Source organism: Cricetulus griseus, chromosome 5 (assembly GCF_003668045.3).
Source record: "Cricetulus griseus strain 17A/GY chromosome 5, alternate assembly CriGri-PICRH-1.0, whole genome shotgun sequence".
Lineage (NCBI taxonomy): Eukaryota > Metazoa > Chordata > Mammalia > Rodentia > Cricetidae > Cricetulus > Cricetulus griseus.
Genome location: NC_048598.1, coordinates 9755968 through 9780631, shown reverse-complemented (window position 1 = coordinate 9780631; position 24664 = coordinate 9755968). Strand labels below are relative to the sequence as shown.

General features: G+C 43.8%; 1 protein-coding gene across 4 annotated transcripts in view; it reads right to left on the bottom strand.

Moving 5' to 3' along the window:
- Window positions 1-3966: 3966 nt before the first annotated feature.
- Mark1 (microtubule affinity regulating kinase 1) overlaps window positions 3967-24664 on the bottom strand; it is a 96979-nt gene continuing 76281 nt past the window's right edge. For 3 of the 4 annotated variants that reach the window (XM_027418753.2, XM_027418751.2, XM_027418754.2), the window contains 11 exons: window positions 22722-22958; window positions 22517-22636; window positions 18604-18703; window positions 17397-17509; window positions 15195-15348; window positions 14150-14343; window positions 12677-12777; window positions 11423-11587; window positions 9392-9646; window positions 7921-7965; window positions 3967-6020 (listed from right to left, as the gene is read on the bottom strand). In XM_027418753.2, the coding sequence (XP_027274554.1) occupies window positions 5666-6020; window positions 7921-7965; window positions 9392-9646; window positions 11423-11587; window positions 12677-12777; window positions 14150-14343; window positions 15195-15348; window positions 17397-17509; window positions 18604-18703; window positions 22517-22636; window positions 22722-22958 (1839 nt within the window). In that variant the 3' untranslated portion in view covers window positions 3967-5665. The remainder of the gene's footprint in view (window positions 6021-7920; window positions 7966-9391; window positions 9647-11422; window positions 11588-12676; window positions 12778-14149; window positions 14344-15194; window positions 15349-17396; window positions 17510-18603; window positions 18704-22516; window positions 22637-22721; window positions 22959-24664) is intronic. The other variant, XM_027418752.2, reaches the window with a different exon arrangement.

Sequence of the window (24664 nt, the reverse complement as noted above, 5' to 3'; positions counted from 1 at the left end):
AAAGCAGGACAGGAAACAGATGTGAAGTTACACAGAAGTGCAGGTGGGGGTCACAGGACAACTTGTGGGGTTGTTCTCCCGCCACATGGCTCCCTGGGATTGAACTCACGTCATCGGGTTTGCCAGTGAGTGCTTTTTCCACTGAGCCATCTTGCTGGCCTTGTTTTCATATTACAAAGTACTGTTTAGCCCCATATGTTGTTTACTTCTGTGCCACAGCCTTCGACTCTTAGTTTAGGGTTGCTGGAGGCAAACAAAAACTCAGTATGTATCTAATTGCTTTCAGCGCTGTTCAGACAAGCGCATCTATAGGTACATATTTCATATTTAGAGTCTGGCTGCTTTCATAATCTGTAAAACTACCCAACTTCTTCTAGCCAGAGATAAGACAAATCCCGGGGTTCCGAAGACCCCATGTGGATGCTGTCCTTTGGTGCTGTAGTCCATCCTCTCCACTGAAGCCCCTTCTCCCATTCTCTGCAGGCAATCTCCTTGCACTTTCTCCCTCTGGTGGCGGGCCCTGGACATTCCCCGGAAGGCTTTCAGGAGCACTCCAAACTGTAATACTTTCTGCATGTTATTCTATTGCTACCTCATGGCCATGCCTTTTGTCTGATCAGTCCTCCACCTTCCGACTCGATACAGATATACACAGCCTTCCACAGAAAAATGGCTCCACGGTGGCTTCTGGATAGTGAGATGCTTGCCTTTTATAGTTTTACCACAGTTTATCTGCATATTTGTAGTCTCTGTGGGTCTGTATGTGCCACAGAATGCACGTGGAGGTCAGAGGACAACCAGTTAGGAGTCAGTACTCTTCTACCGAGTGGGCTCTGGAGAGGGGACTCAGGCCATCAGGTTTGGCAGCAAGTGGCCTTACTCACCAAGCCCTCTCACCAGCCCTGAGACGCTTCAGTTTAATTTTCTCATTTGGCACGGACAGGCTTTCCTTCCTTCTGTAGGGCAGAACCGTACTCCACTCTGTACACGCACTGCCTTTTCTGCCTCTATTTACGATGGGGGAGACTTAGGTTGATTGGCTATTGTGATGAATACTTCAACAAATGCAGAAGGCAGGTTTCATTTCCACATATTGATTGCCTATCACTTGGACACATACCTCTCACCTACGTAACCCACATATGCAGTGTAAGCACTCTGCAAAGAGCCCCAGGCTTGTGTGCTGCGTCACCATTAAATTTTGCTCTCACATGTCACAGGTTGTGAAGGCTAGCTGGTCTTGGTTGTCGGCTTGACAGAGTCAGAAGGAGGGAACCTCAACTGAGGAGTTGCTTCCATCAGGTTAGCCCATGGCCATATCTACTGGACATTTTTCCCTCTTATAATTGATGTAGGAGGTGCCACACAACTGTGGGTGGTGCCATCCCTAGGCAGGAGGTTTTGGGCTGTGTAAGAAAGGCATCAGAAGGTTGGAAGCAAGCAACTAATCAGGGTTCCTCTGTGGTCTCTGCTTTATTTCCTGCCTTGGTTTCCCTTCCACGATGGACTGTAACAAACAGACACGTTCCCTACCCAGGCTGCTTTTGGTCAGTGTTTTGTCATGGCAACAGAGCAAACTAGGGCAGTGGTCTTCATTCACTTGCTAATGACTTTACTCCAAACATGGTTTTATTTTATTTTCTCTCTTGGTTCCTTTGGGTAGATGCAGAGTCCCATCTTGTACCTGTTCCCTTATGCTCCAAGGATTCCCTTGCTCATTTCTTGTGGCTCTGTAAGTGTCACAACCACTCTTTTGGGTTTTTCTTTGTCAATCATCTTTGTTTTGAAAAGCTATTTTATCTGGGTACAAAATCCTTGTTTGATACCAGGCAGTGGTGTTACATACCTTTAATCTCAGTACTGAGGAGGCAGAGGCAGGAGGATCTCTGTGAATTTGAGGTTAGTTAGCCTGGTCTACAGAGTTAGTTCCAGGACTGCCAGAGCTGTTACATAGAGAAACCCTGTCTCGAGAAACCAAAAAAAGAATACTTATTTGACAGTTTTATTATTCCCCAGTATTTCTTACAAAAAAAACTGGTCATTACTCTTCCTATTTCTGTAACGTCTTTTTCCTCCTATGGCAGATTTAATTGTAAGTACCATTTAGAAGTAATTTGTGGTATGAAAATTAGATGTAGTTTTCTTTGGTATTTGTTAAACATTTTGGGTCCATGAACTTATGATTTTGAGCAAATTTTTGAAAACCTCTAGCCATTCTGTCTTCAGATGGCATTTACTCCCTGCCTTCTCTCCCTAGGGGCTCCTACTGGGTTAGACTGAATGGCCTCATAGTTCCTGTGGCATTATGTCTTCTGTTTCAGTTGGGTTTTTAAATTTGATTCATTTGGAATAGTTTGAACTCCTCTGATTTTTCTCTGGTGCCTCATCTACCAAATCCTTCCAGCACGTTCTTCTTCCTCAGAAATTATAAACTCTGTAACACTTCCAGGCATGTGTACATTATATTTGCATGCGTCATTGCTCTACCTCACACACCTTTTCCTCTTTTGGAACACAGAATTATTTTAATGCCCTCATCTGATAAATTGAGCAGCTCTGACATTCCTGAGTCAGTACTGATCCACTTTTTCCTGCTGTTGTTATGAACTGTGTTTCTCTGCACAAGAGCAAAGCAGCACCAAGTCCAGGGCTAAGGGGACAAACCCTTGTGTAGCTGGTCCATTACAATGTCTGCAAAAGCAGATCCCTCTTACAGCATCTTGCCATGTTTGTTGCAACGTCTGTGGCATATGCCTCCACTCTCCTCCAGAAAAGGCTTCTGTCCTTTAAGCCTTTATCTATATGTTCTATCTGTATTTTTATATTGTAGATTTGTTATTGGCTGTTTCCCTAGAACCCAGAACCTGATGCTGCATAGTCACACTTAATAAATTCGCTGAATTAATGATTAAGTGCAACTTGAAGTTGCCAGTACATTGTGTTTAATTTTGATTGTTTGCTGGGACAGCTCACACCATGTGGCCCCGGTTGGCCTGAAACTTGCAGCAACCCTCCTGCCTGTTCCTTAGCTCTGCCTAGCCAGCCCTTCTCTCCTAGGCTCCTTCCCACTCCAACTTCCCTTGCTACTATTTACCTGGAACTCACTCTTCCCTGTGTTTTCATTTATTATGTTTTTGGAGGGAGGCACTTTCAGTGATACCCATTTATCTTTTTGTCCGTGTACTGTTTCTGTCTGCTCCCCAAATACAACACCGTGCTGTAGAGGTGGGAACCATCTATACAGTGGCATTACACTTCTTAAGAAGTGTAATGTATGGTAAAAACAAGGCAGACAGCATCTTGTTAATTTCAACAGGCCAAGTGCATCTTTCACTCCCAGGACGCTGGGTGTGGAGTGGCATTTTCATTGACAATCACCAGTAATAACATCTTAGTGTTTAAAATCAAATTTTACTCCACAGAATATTACTGGGTCATAGTTCTGAAGGAGATTTCATCTTTATCTTGCTATTTTTTAAATTTTGGCTGTTAAAGTACGATGTCCTATTTTCTAAGAAATGATACAAGGGATATCATATCAAATGCTACTTCCACAGAGCCAAGGAAATCCTGCTATCATATAGCAAACATTAAAATTCCCAAGTCTTTGAAATATTATGTTATCATGGACACATAAAACAGATAATATGAAGTGAATGTCAAAATTTCATTTCTAGTTCATAAAAAATACGGAAATAAAATTCCTTCCCATAAAGCACTGGGGTTGGCTGGAGTGAGAAAAACAGAGCACCCAAGCCTCTGGTGGGGACGACGCCTGGGGCCTCTGTTCTGAAAAGCATTTCCGCGACCAGAATTCCTGTAAAAAGACGACACTTTCTTGCCACAATGAGATCTCGAGAACCTACAGAGCCTCACCCCTTGCTTGTCCAGTGCGCAGGCGCAGGCGCAGGAGAGGACACACTCGGAGGGCCCTCCAAGCAGACAACAGGTGATTCACGACCCGACAAAGAGCCAAAGACAAATGCTTTATTATGAGGTCTGCTCAAGTGAGACCTCAGTGTGCACCAGTGAGAATGAGCGCGGAGCTGCATCGGATGTTCGGAGGGAACACCAGGTTAAAAAGGGGCTACACAGTTTTGTTTTGTTGCTCCCCCAACGCCGCCCTTCCCTAAGGCAAGAAAACACATCATTTGGAACAGAATGTTAAGAAGAAAGCTACATCACAGTACAGTACAGAAGAAAAAAGCCACCTTTGTCTGGAAGCCATTGGACAGCCCATCGCCTACACCGGCAGCTTCCAGGTAGCGCCCAATCAATGCGAGCACGGCGACAGCCTGTTTTCTTTCAATGATAAGCTTTGAGAGCAGTTTCTGTTTCTCAGGGGTGTGCAGATGGGGCCCATATGCTGACATTACAGTAAGTCACAACATTAAATAGCATCGCACAGTCACCCTCCAAGGCTTTTCAGTACAAAATAGTAAGTGTTAAAAAGGTACCGTTACCAGCGGCTTTACGTCGCATCCGTCACCAGTTTTGAAAGGAGAGAAGGCAAATGACCAGTTACAAAGTGGCGCGTTACAGGCACAATGATGTGGAAGAAAAATGAGAACTTGGGCGGAATATAGAAAACGAATGGGTTCTGAGGGAGCAAAGCGGACCACCCGGGCAGCATAAATCCGTGATAGGTGGTGTGGAGAGCGCGTCTTGCTCTTGGGTCTCTCGAGTACTCGCAGTCTGCCGTGGTACGGGTGGTGGGTGGATGGAGGCTGGGAAGACACGGGACAAATGCCCCCAATGCAGTCAGGTCCTGAGGCGGCATCCTGTCTTAGCCAACGCTTTCATCAACGCTGTACAGACCAGCTTGTGCTATGAGTTACCCTGCGCGTTCCGAAGGCAGCAAACCTAAGTGCTGGTTTGTTTCACAACAGCCAGGTGAACTATGGATTCTTTCACTCTCAGCTGCTAATTAGCAGGTCAGAAAACAAAGGGCAAAATAAACTTGGTGAAGACTGAATTTCTTACCTCAGTACTTCTGACTTAGCCCAAGGCCTTTCAAAGCTATGGTTTCTTTTCGCTTGTTTAGAAGTCTAGGTGCCGACACTGTAAACATTGTGTGTTCCCCAACCACGCTTGTTTGACACAGGCTGACAGCAAGAAAAGCAGGAGAAACTGAATGACACTGACCACTGTCAATTTCTGGTTTAAATTAAATATGATTTTAAAAATAATTTTATAAAGTTCATGCTACAGTTTTTAAAGACGATTTCTGTGCGCTTTTAATCCCGGACACAATTTTCAAAATAGCACGATGGAGGTGAGAATTTTAAAAACCCACCAAAGTGTAAATAACAGGAAACCATTTTCAACTGAAAGCATTGACCGCACATTTCTGTGTGGAGATCTAGACAGGTATACAGGTTTTAAAGCAATCATATTTTATTATACAACTCTATGAACAGAAAATGAACAGAAATACACAATATACTTACCTGTACATGTGGGCCTACTTTTTAAGCTACAGATTCTTATTATAGCTCATACGGACTTTAATTTTACAGTTTGTAACTATGTATAACCTTATTGCATCAAGGACGAGTTCTACACGGGAGATTCACAGGAGGACCACATTACGCATCACCAGTACATTCAAAACCTGTACCGCAGATGTGGGTGCATCTTCCCTGACCCTGAAGCATAGACATCTTTACAGCTTAAGCTCATTTGCTATTTTGGATGCAATGTTCTTAAAGGCAATAGATGTCCCAGATATTCGCTTGAAGCGGACCCCATTCAGTGAGAGCCGAGGTAACTTGCAGACTTCCATCTCCCATTGCACGAGGCTGTCCTGCCTAGCATCTCCATGGACACAGAAAAGCAAGAACCTTTCTTTCTGTTCATAGTCACAGTTGTTGGCATCTAACACTTTTCTGATCTCTCTCATCATGTCGTTGGGGTCCATGGAGCTGGTGGTCTTCATGCTCCACGTGAATCGCAGAGAACGAGGCTTGGAGTCTTTGCCCTCTTCCTTTTCTCTCTCTTTTGGCTCCCCTGATGTACTTCTGGAAGAGGGCAAAGGGGAAAAATAAAAACAAAAGTTCTACTAAGCAAAGAAGTCACAACCATAACAGTGAGTGATAGCTCCATGCCTAATGGACTGTCAGGTCTGCAGCCAGCCCTCAGAGGGACTGGAGATGCATGCTACCACTATGCTTGTCAACAGACCCAGAGGCACTATGTACTTGGCAACTAGCATCCCTAGTCTAAAGCAGCAAACTTTCTTAAGTGCGTTTGTTTCTGAAAAGGAATTTGCAGCTGAAAGCTAAACTTTAATAGTTCTTCGTTTTCTGTGCATACACATATTACAAACACACAAACAGGCCCCCACACCTGTACAAAGACACACACACACACACACACACACACACACACACACACACACACACACACCTGTACAAACACACACACACATCAGTCACCACTAGGATTCTCCTGATAAACGCAGTATTAGAATAAACGTAGATTCCCTTTTCTGTCCTTTTTGTGTGGGAGCAATGCAATGACTACAGAAGGAAAGAGGTTCCAGCCTCAGTCGGGAGGGAGGCAGACGGCAGACGGCAGTGGAGTCGTGACGTCTCAGCAGCACGCTTGCTCTGCTCTTTGCCATGTCTCTAAAGCATAAGCAAACTGGCTTAGGAGGCAGCCTGTGGCCTCCACCCCTTGCCTATCGCTTCCCTCTCTGCTCTCTCTTACTGGGACATGGGGGGGGGGGGCTTCCATGCTGTTCCTGACCAAGGCCTGTGCACTCCTCTCCAAGCTCCTACACAGACAAGGCAACATGGAGGACTTCCCTTCTCTTTTCCATCTTTGCTTGTTTTCTCCGTCAGAGTCCCTGACCACAGGACTCTTGCCCTAGCACGGCCACGCCTTCTTATTCTGCTTTCTCCCCTACCCATGCCATCCGAGTACACTAACTGACCACTTAGTAGGCTTCCTACACATCACTCGACTTCTCCTGTATTGTGGGCTCCAGGCCATCTGCCTGCTTCACTCCTCATACACCCCAGGCATCCGCAACCTTGCTGGCACAAGAGATGACCAACACACTGAATATCGCTGTTTTAGGTATCACACAGACAACAGAACCAGAAAACCAGCTCACATAAGCATAGGAGGGTGAACTTAATGGATTTCCACGATTCAGAGTTCCTTTTATTAAATATTAAATAGTTATCTAAATATAGACATGCTGCAATTTTTGCCTATAAACATTTCCCACTTGTTTGTGATTTAAGGAAAAATTTATCTTTAAAAGACATGTCTTTTCTATAAATACACACATATACATTTATGTATGTGTAAGATATGAAATATTATGAACTATAGAAAGGAACATAAAAGGTAGTTCCTTTCATTCCCAGATACCTGAACCTCAAAGTGCTAAGAATCGAAATCTTCAGAAAATAGAGAGTAAGTTAAGGAAATACATCCACAGACTATTAAACGGACATAGAAAGTATTTATTCTATTGTTTCTCTATTTTCCTTTGGGGAAAACCCAAAAAGTGTGTCAGAGCCACATTTTAGAATGTGGTCCAAGGCTGAATGCTCACCTAAATACATCACTATCATCAGACCCTCTGCTGTCTAGTGGTCTCAGTGCTCTGCCCACTCAGGCTCATCTTAGTGACCCCACATCACACAGAAGACAACAGCACACCTGCACCTATGAATCCCTCTGCTCCCTCTCACTCATCTGACAGAGCAGGAAACCCCAGTCTTTACCAAGTCTGCAATTCAAAGTTTGTTGAACTTGAGTTGATGAACTTGAACTTCCAAAGTGCTAGGTGACAACAGGAAAACCGACCACACTCTGAATATAGAGACTCAAAGTGCAGATGTTAACAAATTCTCACCCCGCCCCCGTCACCAGGTGTGGGAGCACCCGGCCCCTGTGGCTCACCTGGCTGTGTCGCTTCTGCCGCTGGCTTCGCCTTCACTTGGATCCCTCAAAAATAAAGAGAAGGCTGAGATTTAACAACTTTAAAAGCAAAAGGAGATCAAGGAAACCCATAGTTAAAATGACATGGAAGTAAACTTCATTAGGGTTAGGTGTGAGTCCTTCTCACTGTTTTATCATAATACACGTTATGCCATCTCTGGAGCCTGGCGCTCTGCTGTGTGTCCCTACACAAGAGACTCACAGGTGGGAGGGAGCAGGCTGCTGCTCTTCTCTACCCCCGCCCGGTGCTTTGTCTGCACAATTTCTCCAAGAAATACGAGGAACATCAGACAAGGGCAAGCATCGTAATTTCTTCATTATGATCTAAGGCTTAGCTCATACGGCATGGTTTGGACCTTCAGGCAATCATGCCTTCCCCTGGACACTTCCCTTGCTAGGCCCATTCGCCTCAGACCACAGCTAGTGGTTTACAGACTTCTTAAGACTCTGGAGGACACAGACATCACCCTCTTCGTGTTTAGAGCCCTTGCCTAGCACAGTGTTGTGCATGTAACAGGGCTCACATCACATGCAGTGATATCAGTGGGTCAGATTTCTATGAGATGCATTTGCATGGCAACCCTATAATCTAGGTGCACTGTGCACTGTATAAGCATGGCTACTTTGTATGAAGTACAGTTGTGCTATTTCACCAGATAATAAATTTATTCATTATAAACACATATTCATCTCGTGTGGGTAACAGAACTTGCTGCTAAGCCTGATGCTCTGAGCTCAACCCCAGAAACAAAATGGTGGAAGGAGAGAACTGGTTCTTCCAAGTGTGCTTTGATTCCCTCCTGTCCACATAGTATGGCATGTGTCCCCTCCCCGCCTCAATAAATAAATAATGTTAAAAATTTAGCTAATTATTTCTGAAAGATACATATGAACTTACATTTAATTCTTTTTCCTAAATAAAAACATTTTAAATCTAATGTAATATTTAAATTTTTTTTTTTTTTTTTTTGGAGGCAGGGTCTCTCTCCATAGCCCTTGCTGTTCTGAAACTCACTATGTATGTCTTTGAACTGACAGAGATCTACCTGCTTCTGCTTCCCAAGGGCTGGGATTATAGGTGTGTGCACATGCCTGGCGAATCTTTTTTTTTAATGTCACATTTTTTGCTCTATTCTACAAAAGCTTTCTATTATTTTTTTGTGACAGGGCTGAGCTCAGATGCGTTCTGTAACTGAGGGTGATCCTGAGCAACCGATTCCCGAGTGCTGGGGCACTGACCTTGGTCTTTGTGGGTGGTCACAACACTCTCAACTGAGCTGCCTCTCCAGCCCCTAGATTCTCATTTTCTCCCATTTTTAATTTTCTCCCTTAAGGAAAAAGACTAATTCTTCCTAGTGGTTTACTCCCAGCTCCTGTAGAGGGCAGCTTTAGTGAGGTGCAGAGAAAACCACCACAGCCTGAAGGCACTGACCTGCGTACGAACTTGGAAGTGATTTTGCTTATTATCCCCGTTGAGGTCCCCCTTCTGGCATGTGCGAACGCTCCCGGTTCATGGGATGGGGAGGCAGGGGGGCCGTTATAAGCCGCACTGCGTCGCTCTCGGAGCTGTTCCCCATGGAAAGTGCTTCGGCTGGAGCTCCCTCGGGGGAAACGGGTCCTGTCTGGAGTGGAGGCACTGATGCTGTGAGCAGATGGAGAAGCAGCAGGCGCTCTCTGAGTTGTACTGCTGGGAGAAATTAAGATGCATTATCCAGAAAAATGACAGGAGCAGCTTCACTCAGGGTAAAACCTGGGGAGGGAAAAGCGTGGCTACTTCTGTTGGTCCAATGCTTTTATTCATGTTAGAAATGAGGGGCAAGGGGCAATTAATTTCCTATATCACTATACAAGGATGGGAGATAACGTTAAAATATATACTGTTTGTGAAATTTGGTGATTAAAGACGAAGAAGTCACTGACAAATCCTGTCAGTGAAGACAAATCCTGTCAGAGTCTGAGATGCCCAACCTGGGGGCTGCACATATGCTTTTACTATGTAATCTGAAGTATTTTAAATTCTAAATGCTTCAAAATCCAAAAATCTTTTGAGCATTGATATGACATTACACATACAAATTCCATGTGTGACTTGGTGTGAAGTGCACTGAAAACACTACTGTTGGTATTCAGGCGTCTGCACTGGCCTGTCGTTGGGGTTCTGACAGGATTCGCCCTCAGCTGCAGCCACTAAGAGCACCACCTGTGCACATTCACTGTGTTTCCTTTTAAAGCGGCCCCGCCCCCTTCCCCTCCTTCTCTGCCTCCCCCCTCCCTCCCTCTCTCTCTCCTTTTCTGCTCTCCCGTCCCCAGAGGCCAGTCTCCAGTCTCCCTCCTTCCCCCTCCCCCTTCCCTAATCAGAAACCCCTGAGTTCTGTTGCACAGCATCTTCCTCATGCTGCTTTTTAAACAACTATGAAATATCTTTAGGCTCTGCATGTAAGTTATGCCAACAACCTAAATGAATTCCATGTCTAAACTCATGTCCTATTGGACTACCTCATTATGTACACACAAATACTGCAGAATTGGAAAATGTCCAAAATCCAAAAGGCTCCTGGACCTAGGAATTTCAGGTAAGGGGTACTCAATTTGAATATTTTTAATGTACATTGCTAAACAACACACAGAATAAATTTTATTGTTTGTCAAAAAGCCTTTTTATAGCATCACCCCAAGTTTCTACTTTAGACCCCAGGGAATTCAATGCTACATGGTGCTATCAACATGACTGACAAAATCTAATTACTGAAGTGATAACATGTTCAGATGCTCTGAGTTTCAGAAATCCTACAAGAGGCAAAACTCAGAAATGTGAATTGAAGTTTATGCCCAAGCAGCTGCCCCACTCACAATGTCACTGCTAGGACCCAAGGCCACAGCACCTAGCCGGGGTTGTTTTTATGTCTTTTTTGTTGTTGGTGGTGGTGGGGGAGATTCCAGCTAGGATTTCTCTGTGTAGTTCTGGCTGTCCTAGAAATAGCTTCATAGACCAGGCTGGCCTCGAACTTACAAAGATCCACCTGCCTCTGACTCCTAAAAGCTGGGATTGAAGGTGTGCACTACCACTGTCTTGATTTTTTTTTTTTAAAGCTTAATTTATTGGTGTGCATGTGTGCTCCTGCCACGGTGTGACAACTCCCAAGAGCTGATTCTCTTCTTCCATCCACTCTGTGGATCCCAGGAAAAGAACCCAGGTTATTGGGCTTGGCGGTAACACCTACCACCTGTGGATCCTTCTCAGTAGCTGCTCTATTAGTGAACAACCAGGCAGCAATGATTTGTGGATGGATTAGGAGTATAATCCTTTAAGAACATTCTTCTCAAAAATGATTTCAAGTAGTTTTAGATCACTGCTAACACACAATAAGTGTGTATCACAATCAACATTTTCCTGTCACTGTGTCTTTTCCAAGTGCTCTAGAGGAGGAGTGACTACAGAGAGGTCAATGTAAGCAGGACTCACCCAGGCCGGTAAGCTTCAGAGCCATCTTTGATGGTTGGCAGTGCAACTTTAATGGGGTGGCCAGAGGTTGACATGGACTTCTGGTGGCGGGGCCGTGCTGAGGGGCCACCAGAGGCTGCTGTGGAACCTGCAGAGGACATGCTGCTGGCAGACATCTCTGTAAGGCTTGACATAAAAGAAAAGGTACAGTTACTAAAACCTAGGAAAGAGATTTCCTAAATCTCCATCAATTGACACTTTCATTACTGCAACACTTGAAGCAATGAACATGTCCTACTGATTAACAAATTATCTCTCCATTTAAGGTGTGTGCCCTGAAAAGCTCTCAGACATTGTTCTGGTTACAAGTCTGAGAAGGCAGGGCACATTTATGGATGTGTGACAGCTACAGACTGGATGATTACTGCTGGAGACATTCTTCACTTATTCTAAGATTAGTTTTGTGTGATGTGTTGCTATGAATCTTCCTATGTCATTTAAGCATTGAGAACTCATAACTATGAAAACCACCATTTCTGTAGACAACCCCTCCTTCCGCTCATATTGGTTCTCGTTATGAAGAACAGGCTAGCCACTGTGGGTGTAAGGAGCCACAGATTAGCATTTGGTATAGGAGACAGTAAACAATTGGAAATCAACTTCAAACCACCAAGCCTAAAGAATGTCACAGTTTCATACTTTCCCTGCCTACAAGGGAGAAGAAAGTGCTGTGAGAACGGACTGTCCCTCTGTTGAATGGCTGGAGCTGGGAACAGAGTGTCGCCGCCACAGGTGCCTCATCCTTCTGAGGCAATGAGTGGTTTTTCCAACTACAATAAAACTCAGTAGGAATTTGTGGCTCTGCGTTGAGCTGAGGCGGCTACACTTCATTAGAGGGTAGACAGGAAACCTTTATTATTTGGGTACAATAAGAGTTGGTCGAAGGGTCAGGGGCAGAGGGATGATGAAACAGGGTACATGTGGAAAGAAAGAGTCAGCCTGTCAGATTGGGACTGTACATGCCACTTGGGTACCGAGAAATAGTCACTTCCATATTTTATTCAGAAACCTGGAAATTAAGAGAAGTTGCTTCTTATTCCCTAAGTACACTTTCCCCCTTCCATCCTGGTGACAAGGGGAACACTTCAGTAAGAACAGCTATTGCAGGCTACGGTTCTGAATTCCTTTCCTGTGACCCACACACCTACAGACATTTCAGCAAAGCTAGTCTGCAGTCGTGAGGGAAACGCTGTGGTAGGGCTCAGTGGCCTTCACCTGCTGTCTCTCCCATTCTGCAGTGCTGTGTACCGGTCTGTGGTCCTTTCACACACGTATGTATTCCTCCTTGCCATGCTTCCTCCAGAATAGACATTGTTCTTTAAGAAAAAGAAAAAACATTTTAAAATCTTAACTATATTAGTATGAAATCAAAGAAATGAATTTTAAACTATTATTAGAAAAACTTCATAGCATAATTTTAATTGGTTAGACTCTCACATAAGCAAGATCCATTTTTTCTTCTTTCTTATATTTATGTTCTAATCTCTGCCCTGTCCTCACCCGCTGTGTTTATGTTCTAATCTCTGTCCTGTCCTTATTCCCTGGATATTGCTCAGAATTTTCAGTGTGTGTGTGTGTGTGTGTGTGTGTGTGTGTGTGTGTGTGTGTGTGTGTATGTGTGTGTATACACATGTGTGCATATGTGTGTCCTCCCACTCTGGGGTGCTGGATGAGGCTCAAGTTTGTCAGACATGGTGACAAGTGCTCTTAACCACTGAGCCATCTCACGGCCCTTACTAAGATGTTTGATTACGAGAGTTACTTTTAACTCTCATAATACTTTACAGCCAACATATTATGTTTTTCTTTTCCTGTAAGAACACTTTCTTAAGTAGAACAGTGTTTTTAACTAGTCATTGTACAAATAGCCGGCACATTTTATGCCTAGGAATATTATCATTATTTTATATTTAAGTAACAGTTTGGCTAGACATAAAATTCTAGGCCTAAAATACTTCTCTTTTACCCCCCGAAAGTTTACACTCGAATTGCATCTTCTGGCATCAACACTACTGACGGCCAATCTGAAAGTAATCTACCTTTGTTCTCTTGTGATCATCAGCTCTCCACTGAAATCTCTAAGCATGCCTCGCCTTGCTTTCTGTGTGTCCACGCAATCTGCTTTAGCCAGTCCGGGAGCACACTTCTAGCTTCCGTTTGCCATCCCAGTTCTTCTCTTTTCAGTGTTATCATTCCTTCAAACATCTACTCCCTCATGTACTCAAGACACTACTATCTAGATGTTACCCACCCTATTCTCACCCTTCCATCTCCGTTTTTTTTTTTTTTTTTTTCCCTATCTCTATTGTTTCCTGTTGCCTCACAGGACAGTACTGTGATCTCTCTTCTAGCTCCCAATAAATTTCTAGAGTGTGGCATTTTAAGAGACTTCATAGGAGGTAAGTCATGTAAGATTAAATGCACTGATGTAACATTAATAAATTCCACAGAGGCAGGACACACAGCAGGGTCTAATGTCCCCCTCTGAGTGAGGCTACCCATTTAAGAATTTTAGCCAGTTGCCCTCTTGCCGATAACCCCAGCACTGGAGAGGCTGAGGTGGGAGGACTATTGTTTCTGTGGGCTCCAGGTTAGCCTGAGCTACACAGTGGGACATCTTAAAACAATGGTAATGGCAACAACAAAGAATTCTCTGCACCGTTTTCTTCATGAGAGGCTCTGACTTACACTTGGGCCAGCTGAAGACTTCTTCCTGTCGGGACCCACCAGGGGGCTGGCTGTCACTTCGCTCTTTGAACCCACAATCGTGCTGCCCAGTCTTCGGGCTGTGTCTTTGTCCCACTCCTCCTTCTGTTCACTTTCTACACTGTTGGCCTGAGGTCTTTTGGTGTACGAGACAGCGGGGGGAATGGAGGGACCGGCTGCAATGTATAGGAATGGCAACGTTAGCTGGGAAACAAAGACCTTCTATGTTAAAACATCTGCACGTGTGTGCTCTTCTACACTCTCAACTAGGATGAAATTGATGACACAAATCAGTTCGGGTCTCCTCAAAAGAGATCCTATTGATGGTCTAATGATGTACATCTGTGAGAAGGTGCTAGGAGCGAAAGGAAATGGAAGTGTATGTTGGGCAACACACACACACACACACACACACACACACACACACACACACACGCACATGCACATACACACTCTGTCACACACACACACACACACACATACTCACACATGCACACACACACTCACACTCACACATGCACACATGCACACACACACATACATGCACGCACACACTCACACATGCAGACACACACACACATGCACAGACACACACACACACATGCACACACTCACACACACTCACACACACACATGCACAGACACACACACATGCAGACACACACACAAACACACACACACACACACACACGCATGCACGCACGCACGCGCGCGCGCACACACATACACACATGCACACACACACATGCACACACACACACACACATGCACATACACACATGCACATACTCTCTCACACACACACACACTCACACATGCACACACACACATGCACCCACACACTCACACATGCAGACACACACACACACACACACAAATGCACACACACACACACACATGCACACACACACACACACACACGCACACACACACACACACACGCACGCACACACACATGCACACACACACATGCACACACACCGGGGCGGAGCTAGTCTGTCTCTCAGTATTAAACTTGCTCATGCACCATGGTCACTGAAGCGACGCTGCTTCTGGTTGGCTGAGATGCTCCGCTGGACTTTCAGGTGAGCAGGGGACTGGAGAGTGCTATTGTTCAGGTCACTGCTTGGCCGGGATCGCTGACACAAGTTTCCGCTGGACAGTGACTCACCACCTTCAAACTGTGAGAAGAGCCACCACCCATATTTTAAAACAGCGAAGAGTTTGTATAAACAGAATGATTTGAAGCTATATAAGGAACAATCAAAATGAAAGAAAACAGACTTCAAACTGGCAAGGAGGAGGGAGGGAGCTGGGTAGCAGAATGCTCCCATTAGTATTTGTAATCTGTTACTGTGCACAATTCCTCAGTTTAGTCAAAACATCAAGTAACTGCCACAAACCAAGGTAACTACATAGCAGACACAGTCCTTAGATATTTTGCATGTTGCTTTGTTTAATCATTGCTACAAACTTGTGATGCATTAACCTGCACTTTCCGGACAGAAACACCAAGGTCAAGGACATCACTGGGATTCAAACAGGATACAATCTAAAAATCTTACACACACACACACACACACACACACACTTAAAATAACAATGTTATACACTACGAACTAAAATTAATCTGTTTTGTTTGCTGTTCTACATTCACAAAACAAACTTTGTTTGTTTGGCTCTGATGAGGAGAGCTTCCCTAGCACTGACCATGGCACACTGAGGGCTGACACACGCGGCCTCTGTAATCTGAAAGCTGGGTGTTGCTGTAAGGATGGAGTCCATGCTGGCATTGCCCTGGGAAGTCAGGGTGTTCATGAAGGCGTGAGAATGCGCTGACTACAGCAGCAGGACGGTGGAGTGACTCAGAAGCAGTTATTCTAAGGTGTGCCAGGGATTAACTATGAAACCTTTTCAATGGCTCGAAGAGCTAAGGATTATTGCCCATATTTTACAGATTAAAAACCGAGACACAGAAAATGAAGTACATAGTTGGTGGCTCTGATGGACCTGATTCTTTCCATTCTCAATAGCTTCAATAGTTTATTTCCAATACAATTCATATTTTATTTTAATATAATGCCTGGACTGTGAATTTAATAAGAAATTTAGTCAGAAAATTAAAGTGCTGGAGGCCATTTGAAATCCAAGAAGGACCAGTCAGAAGAGGCTAAAAATAACCATTTGGGCCATCCCCACCTAGCTCTCTTGATACTGTGCACAGCCCCTGGTGCCAGGGCCTTGGAGACCCCTCTTCAAGTGCTGCCTAACTAGATTCTCCTCCCACCGCCCTGCGCTGAGCTAGCTTCTTCCAAGGAGCCACCTTACAGGCACTGTGAGAGATTAGAGCTCACCCTGCCTTCCACTGGTCACCCAGTGCCATCAGCTTTATGTGCTATGTGCCACACAGACCGCTGTGGTGGACTTTATACCTGCAGCACGCCCCACGGTGAACGATGCTGCAGGCTGCTGAGTTTTACACCAAGGGCTCCGGGACACGAGAACTTCCTGCTTTTCCTTCATGGTGTCAGCTGTCAGCACAGTTCTGACAGAGGCAGCTCCAATAAACTTCAGTTGGAATGTATGATTTTGTTCACAGTTAGTATTTAATTATGAATAATTATAGCCTTTTTTACAGAATGCCTCCCACAGATGTCTAGTTTTCAACTCTCAATGCTCTGGCCTCTGTTCCTGTTTCAGTCTTTCCCTTACAGCTGCTTCCCCAAAGGACTGTTTACTTATGTAGCTCGCCACTGGCATACAGTTATTTCCTGCATCTGTTCTTACCATGGACCCCCGTGGGCCACCAGAAGAGCCCCCGACAGACAACAGGCCAGCACCACAAAGCACCTTCTTCTGAGGTCTTGTGTATATAAGCTGTTGCAGATACTCATGTTCTCTTTGCTTTAGTCCCTGTCATTTCTGTACACGCACGATAATCACACTGCCTTTAGCTACACAGTGTGCACCATACAACTAATCCTGGGGACACCATGCTCGAAGTTAAGACTGTGGGTGGAGCTTTTGGGGCCCAGCAAGGCAGTGGGCCTGCTCCTTCCTAATGAGATTGGTATACAACTTTCCACCCTGAATCGTGATCTCTAATAAGACTGCTAGGGTCTTCAAGTTGTTTTTGGTTCCACAAAGAAGCAAATACATTAAGTAACATATCTTTTTCCATTTAATTCAAGAATTAATTAATATTAATTTAAAAAGACAAAAAACTTACTTCGGGTGGTTTTCTACCTAGAAGAATATAAGTAGCCATGACTTCATCGTATTTCTGACTTACTAAGGCATCATTGATTTCATCTCGTGCAAAACCCATGGTGACCATAATGTCTAGAAAAGGAAAAAACAGAAAATTTTCTAAAAATGTATCAATTTAGTAAATAATTAGCAAAACTATAGGTTTGTCTATTATGTTAGGAAAAACTAGTTCTTAAAACATTCAAAGTGAGTTTTAACTGTACATTTACAATTTTTAAGATTTATTTAAGTATTTTGTCTACATGCATCTATGTGACTACACGTCAGCCTAGTGTCTGTGGATGTCAGAAAAGGGCATCAGCTCCCCTGGGACCGGTTACAGAGGGCTGTGAGACACAATCTGGGTGCAGGGAGTTGAACCCGGGTCTTCTACAAGAGCAACAAGTGCTCTTAACTAGTGAGCTATCTCTCCAGCCCCATTTCTAATTTTTTGTGTGTGCAGAATTATTTGTTTTTATTACTTAATATAATAAGATTATATATAATAAAATTAATTTATTATATTATTTAATATATTCACCCAATTCTCATTTCCTGGGGTATTTCTGAGCTGACTTCCTTTGCCCAGGCAACGTTTGAGCCTCACACATGCCCACTCTTCTCTCTGCTATCCCTCTCATTGCTATCGCTCTCTCTCTCTCTCTCTCTCTCTCTCTCTCTCTCTCTCTCTCTCTCAGAACATCCTCGGCTCCTCAATTCAAGACCTCTGCTTCCTTTCTCATCTGCATACACAGTTCTATTAAGGCTTGACACCCACAATGTCCCCATCAAGTTCTTAATGAGGACTGGGGTCAGGGAGGGTAGACTCTTGTGAGGAGTGGAGAGAAGAAAGGGAGAGGCAACATGCCCACAGTTTAGACTCTAGTGTCCTGGACTTCTCTGGACTTTTCAGCTGCTCAGTGCTAACAGTTATAGTGGGCCTTCTTCCAGTGAGGGAGAGCAAAAATAAATAAAAAAATATGTTCGTCTAATTTATTTTGGTTTTTGTTATAGTTGCCAATAATTGAACAGGACCATGGATAGGCATGAAAACAAACTAAGGAACTTGAATACTTTAGTGTTTGCCGTTAAGGTGGTAATGAAAGTATGTTAAAATACACAGTCCCATATAAATGCTACCCATTTGCAGTCTATGGCAGTGCTTCTCACCGTATTCAAACACTTACCTATTCTTTTTGCATCACTGAGGTCGAGCTCAGGCTCAGAATATGGCTTTAGTTCTTCTTCTTCATGACCAACGTTCATCCATCGGTCTTTCATTATTTGCTGGGAAACAAACTCTACGTCACGTCTGGTGAATTACAACACCAACCCACTCCTCAAATGTGAAATTTATTGGTTCACTCAGCAAGAGTCACATGACACTTTCAAATAAAGTTACTCCATGTACTTTAATTAACCGTCCAACAGAAGTCGGCTCACCCAGGGTACCCAGGATCTCAGCACAACTAGATTAACTAGAAATCACCAAAGGTCATGCACAGGCAACCCCCCTTCCACAGTCCTTAAAAAGGAATGTTTTCAGAGCACAGTTTTAATGTGAGAACCCGGCTTTAGCTTTTGCTTCATGTTTTTGTATATAAGATTAATAAAAAGATTTATTTTTTTCCTGCTCTTTTATCAAATTCGTGCATTGATTTTAAAATCCTGCTCCTCATAAAGAGGGTATCTTGGGGGATGGAAGTCTAGGCTAGTTAGTCAGTTAACTCAAAGACTATGGGAAGGGATGGTGGTAGACATTAAAGTCCAGAATCAGAAATTAGGTAATAATCAAAGTGAAACAGGTGCTGGCATGAATTATCAGAATCAAATACCAGCGGGGGGACTGACCATCAGCCCTGGGCTGTTAAAGACAGCCCAGTGGGGCCTGATCACTGAGTGGGAGAAAATAGCTACATCTATCTATACATCAGAATATGTACAGAGACCTATAAAATCTAAGCAGCACACAAACCCCAAAACTTCTACTACTGGCTAAAAAGCTACACAAAGGAGTGTTTTGAAAATAGCTGTTTTAAACAAGTTTACAGCCCACCCAAAATGTTAAAGCTTATTAACTGTAATTGGTACAAAGGGCTGGAAAGATGGTTCAGTGGTTAAGAGCCCTGGCTGTTGTTCCAGAGGAATTGGTTTGATTCCCAGTCCCTATATGTGGCTTACAACCATCTGTAACTCCAGTTCCAGAGGACCCAATGCTGGCCACTGCAGCACCAGGCATGGAATGATGCACAGACATCCATGCAGGCAAAACATTCACACACATAACAATAAATAAAATTCAAAACATAAAAAAATAAGAATTAAGTTGTCACACACATAACAATAAATAAAATTCAAAACATAAAAAAATAAGAATTAAGTTGTGGCCATATTTACCACCATTGGGGCTCCCATGAGGGCAGAAGGGCATGCAGGGCAGGACTCAGCCAGTGTCATGTCCCCCAACCCTTACTGTCCATGCCATGGACCTGTGCTACTCCATAGCTGGGCCTCAACAGGGGCCACAAAGTGACAAGAGAGGGAAGAGCTGAGCAACTTGCTGGTGGCCATGGAGGACTGGTGTTGTTGCCCCCCACCCCCAAATATTTATGCTGCAAACAATAAAAATAATAGTAATAACAACAATAAAATATAATGAAGATTATATGAGACTGCTACTTCAAGGAGGTTTAAGGTTTGTGTAAGAAATCCTTCCTCTAAAAAAATGTATAGGACACATCAGTGCCACAGTGGTACAAGTGTCATGGGAGTAGCCAACCACCTTTTGACTGGATTTAAGGCCCATTCCTTGAGTTGGTTCCCAAACCAGACACTTCCAAAGTGGCCAAGAACCTGAGACTAGATAAGTCATGGGCCTAGGGAAAAACCTACTACTACGACTCTGCTAAAGAAACATAGCAATAAAATGACTCCTGATGATACATTGATACAGATGCCCAGAGAAGCTGCTTCTTGCAGTAGACAGTAATTAACGCAACAGGACAATGTACAGAGTGAGAGACTTTTAGACTCAGTCCTAAAAGGGATGTCTTCATCAACCCCTTCCCCTCAAGGCTCAGGGATTTATGTAGAAGAGGAAGTAGAACTATTATAAGAGCCAGAGGTAGTGGATATGTATGTATGTATGTATGTGTGTGTATATATATGCATATAAGCAAAATATTCATACACATAAAATAAATAAATCTTTAAAAAGTCTAATTGTCATCATTAGCAATAGTATATATTAAGTTATACAAGATAATGGGACTCATTGTGGTAAGATCAAATTTTTAGATAATAATTAGTCTTTTAAATTCAACTCCATACACTCTAGAGCTTTAACACTCACGGCTTCACTGAGGTTTGCACTACAGCCCTGTGTGTGCCAGGGCAGGCTCCCCCGTTGAGCAATAGGGGCTCAGTCACTGAGATAGCCTTGACCCTCAACTCTTCCTCAGTAGCTGGGCTTATAAGCCTGGGCCATGAGGTCTATGTAACTTCTGGGCTCTTAATGATGTGGGAATAAAACACTGGGAGAACTACTCTGACCAAAATTTAAAGCAGTCAACAGTCGTCTTTCGGGGAAGCACACTTATTTTTATTAGCAGCCCACAGAGGTTTGTGAGCCCTGTCTCCCCAGTGATGTTCTGGGTTCTTTGGCTCCCATGTCCACACCCACAAACATATGCTTGATTTAAATAAATCTCAGAAAAAAAAAAAAAAAGCAGACCCTAGAGGTGGAACAGCAGAGGCTGATGTTCTCTGAAGTTCCAGACCCTCAGAACTGGCAAGTCAGTGGCTTTCCATTCTGAACAATCACACTTTCTATGAATGGGTGAAGGTTTTCCATTCTGAGCAAACACACACTTTCTATGAATGGGTGGAAGTAAGCTGAGAAAAACAGAATACAGAAATGGGCTTTCATTACAAACGTCAGTATCAACATGTCTTTTCACCCCCAAAGAAAAAAACACACACAAGAAAACTTGAGCTAAGAGTTAACCACACTTAAACAAATAACAAAGTAAAAATACCAATTAATCCACTCCTACAAAGCACTTAGTTACCTAAGTTTTCAACTCCCACCAAAACATACCGTGTCTTTTAGAAAAAGCATGCATGGGAACAGAATGAGGAAGCCCTCGCTGAGCTGAGCACAGGGAGAAGGGCTGAACCTCACCGTGTGTGTTAGAAAGCCCCCAGTAAAACAACACTGCACAGGAGCGTCTCTGAGTTCCCCGTCTTCCCAGGAAGACGTTAAGAGTCCAAGTGAGGAGTGGGTACTGAGTCTCTGAAACTTTCTTAGTACAGGCCAAAACATTCCTAAAGACAGATGGGAAGGGGCGGAAGGCATTGCTGGGAGATTAAAAGCAATTTCCCACATGGCAGCTCACAACCACATGTAACTCCAGTTACAGGGCATTTACCCCCTCTTCTGGCCTCTCAGGGCACTGCATGGATGCAATTCACACACACACAGGCACTCGGACACATAATCAATCAATCAATCAATCAATCTTTAAAAACCAAAGAAGACCCAGATGGGAAAAAACGCTTAAGATCATTACTTATCCCAATTACAGTGTGAGAAGGAAAAGAGATCGGTCACCTTGGTCACAAGAACCTCTGCTGGTTCTGCAACACAGGGTATGCAAAAGAATACGTGCAGAGTCTATGTGGGCAACAGTAGCGTGCTAAATGGAAAGCACCAGCCTCAATATACTCTGCTCAAATGTCTGTAAATTTTTCCATACCGATGGGTGGCACACGCCTTTAATCCCAGCACCCAGGAGGCAGAGGCAGGCTGATCTCTGAGTTCGAGGCCAGCCTGGCCTACAGAGTGAGTTCACAGCCAGGACTATACAGAGAAACCCTGTCTTGGGGCAGAGTAATCACCTTTGTTTCCATTGTGTCAGTTTTAATAATGCACCAAAGAACCAAGAAGAAATAAGCCTTTGAGAGACCTACTATGGTTTTTGAACCACAGCCATCACTTGTGATGCTGAAAAGGCAAATTAGATGCACTCTGCGGCGTCATGGGGCGAGAACCACACCTATGCTGTGTACTGAGCATGCTCCTGAACACAGCACACTCACCTCCAGGCTGCCCCTCTTGATGGGATTCAGCACTAAGAGTTTCTTGAGGAGATTCTCACAGTCCGTGGACATGTAGAAGGGAATGCGGTACTTCCCCCGGAGGACTCGCTCCCGAAGTTCCTTTGATAAAGAAGGAAAGTATTTGTAAGTGGCGGCTGACATTACACCTCTTGGGGATGAGGCTTCAGCACCGAACAGCAGGTACCTTTAGGTTCTGGCCATCGAAAGGCAGGGAGCCACTGACCAGCGTGTAGAGAATGACGCCCAGACTCCACACATCCACTTCCGGCCCATCGTACTTCTTGCCTTGGAAAAGCTCGGGGGCAGCGTAAGGCGGGCTCCCACAGAATGTGTCCAATTTGTTCCCCACTGTGAATTCATTGCTAAAACCAAAGTCAGCAATTTTAATATTCATATCAGCATCAAGGAGAAGGTTTTCAGCCTAAGAGGAAATAATAAAAAGGACAATGTAAAAAGCGCACAGGAAATTTAAATGTCTGCTGCACTTCTTTCCGGTTCTAAGTTTGCTAAGTGCGTGCCTCTCATTTAAGAATGTAACATCAAATTCTGTAGCGCAGAGCTGTCCAAATAACATCTGTGGAAGATGGATTTTAACACTTGAAAAGGAAAGCTCGCTCATAGGAACTGTTTAAGAAAGGTTATTTTAAAACACATCTTCCCCCAGTTTATTTTAAACGTTTTTAACTTCATGGTAAGAAGCATCTTGTAACTGTACCTTAGCAGGACCTGCTCTAAGGCATACACACTGACTTCAGCCAATATTGTTACAGGATGGCCATCGTAACAGGCAGTTGACACCAGGCTCCAGGGTATGTCTACGCTGACTGCCCGCCGGGATTCTTTACTCTGTCCTTTCTTACAAAATACTTCCTCAGCTAAGTACTGTTCAGTGAAAGGAAACAAATGGACAATTTGGCTTCCACGGGCTTTATTTTCAGCAGCATCTGCTGTTCTAAAAGTAGACTCCTATCTACAGTCACGTTCTGCTCCTAGGTTTGAGAGGCTTTTCCTAAAGTTCTAAATCAATCACCCAAAGATAAAAATGGAAATGTCTTCTATAAACGCAAGCAATATAATGAAGATTTGCTTTTTAGTGCATGCTTCACTTCAAATCCCATTTCCAATTGATGAATAAATAGGCTAATAAAGTTACAGGCTGGTTTGTAGGATGGTTGGCCAGAGTCCAAAAAAGGAGTAAAATGTGACCAAGATGAAAACCAGAGGATTCGTGGTCACTGGAGGGCCTGTCTTGATTCTCTCCTTTCTCTAAGTCCCTCCTCTTTTTTCCCCCTTTATGGTGTTCTAGCTTACCTAATGTTATAAAAAGTGTAACTGCAACAGTGGTGGCTAGTATTAACTGTCAACTTGAAAGTCTAGAGTCACACCTGTGGGGACATTGGCCAGGGCTGTCCACATGCCTATAATTTCAGCATGGGGAAACTGAGGCAGGAGATGGAAAGCTCTAGGTGAGCCTTGGCTAGCTACACAGTAGGACCCTGTCTCAAAACAACCAAACCCACACCAAAACTCCTCACCGCCCCCACACACAAGAAAACAAAACCAAAAACAACCAACTAGTCAACAAATGAGTGGACACATACTATGAAAACAAACAAATCTGGGAGAGCTACATTAAATCAATATTTATGGACCTAGCAACAACAAAACACCTTTCTGCTATAAGGACCTAAGTCTCCTCCTCTCATCATCTGTAGTAACGTAGACTTTCCCACCTTCTCCACACTAGAGTCTAGATGGGAATCTAAGTAACCACACTGCCTCCAAAGACACCGGCACACAGTGCTGAGGTCTCAGTCCTGGGATATTTGAGAACTCTCTCTCCACTGAACTTCACTGAACGCATAGTTGCTGAACATGATTTTTTAAAATATAAAAATGAGGTGTTAAGCTATGAATTAAACAAATAAATAGGTAACCCTTTCTTTTCTTTGTAGAAATGTTTTCCCCTAAAACTGCCAGAGAAAAGAGCTGATAGAGAAACATCTGGAGCTGTAAACAGGTCATAAGAATGGAGCCGAGACACACAATTAGATCTCTGACCAGTGTGTAAGGCAATGTATTTAAATAGGATCCAAGTTTGATGCCAGTGAAGGATAGGGGCCCTGG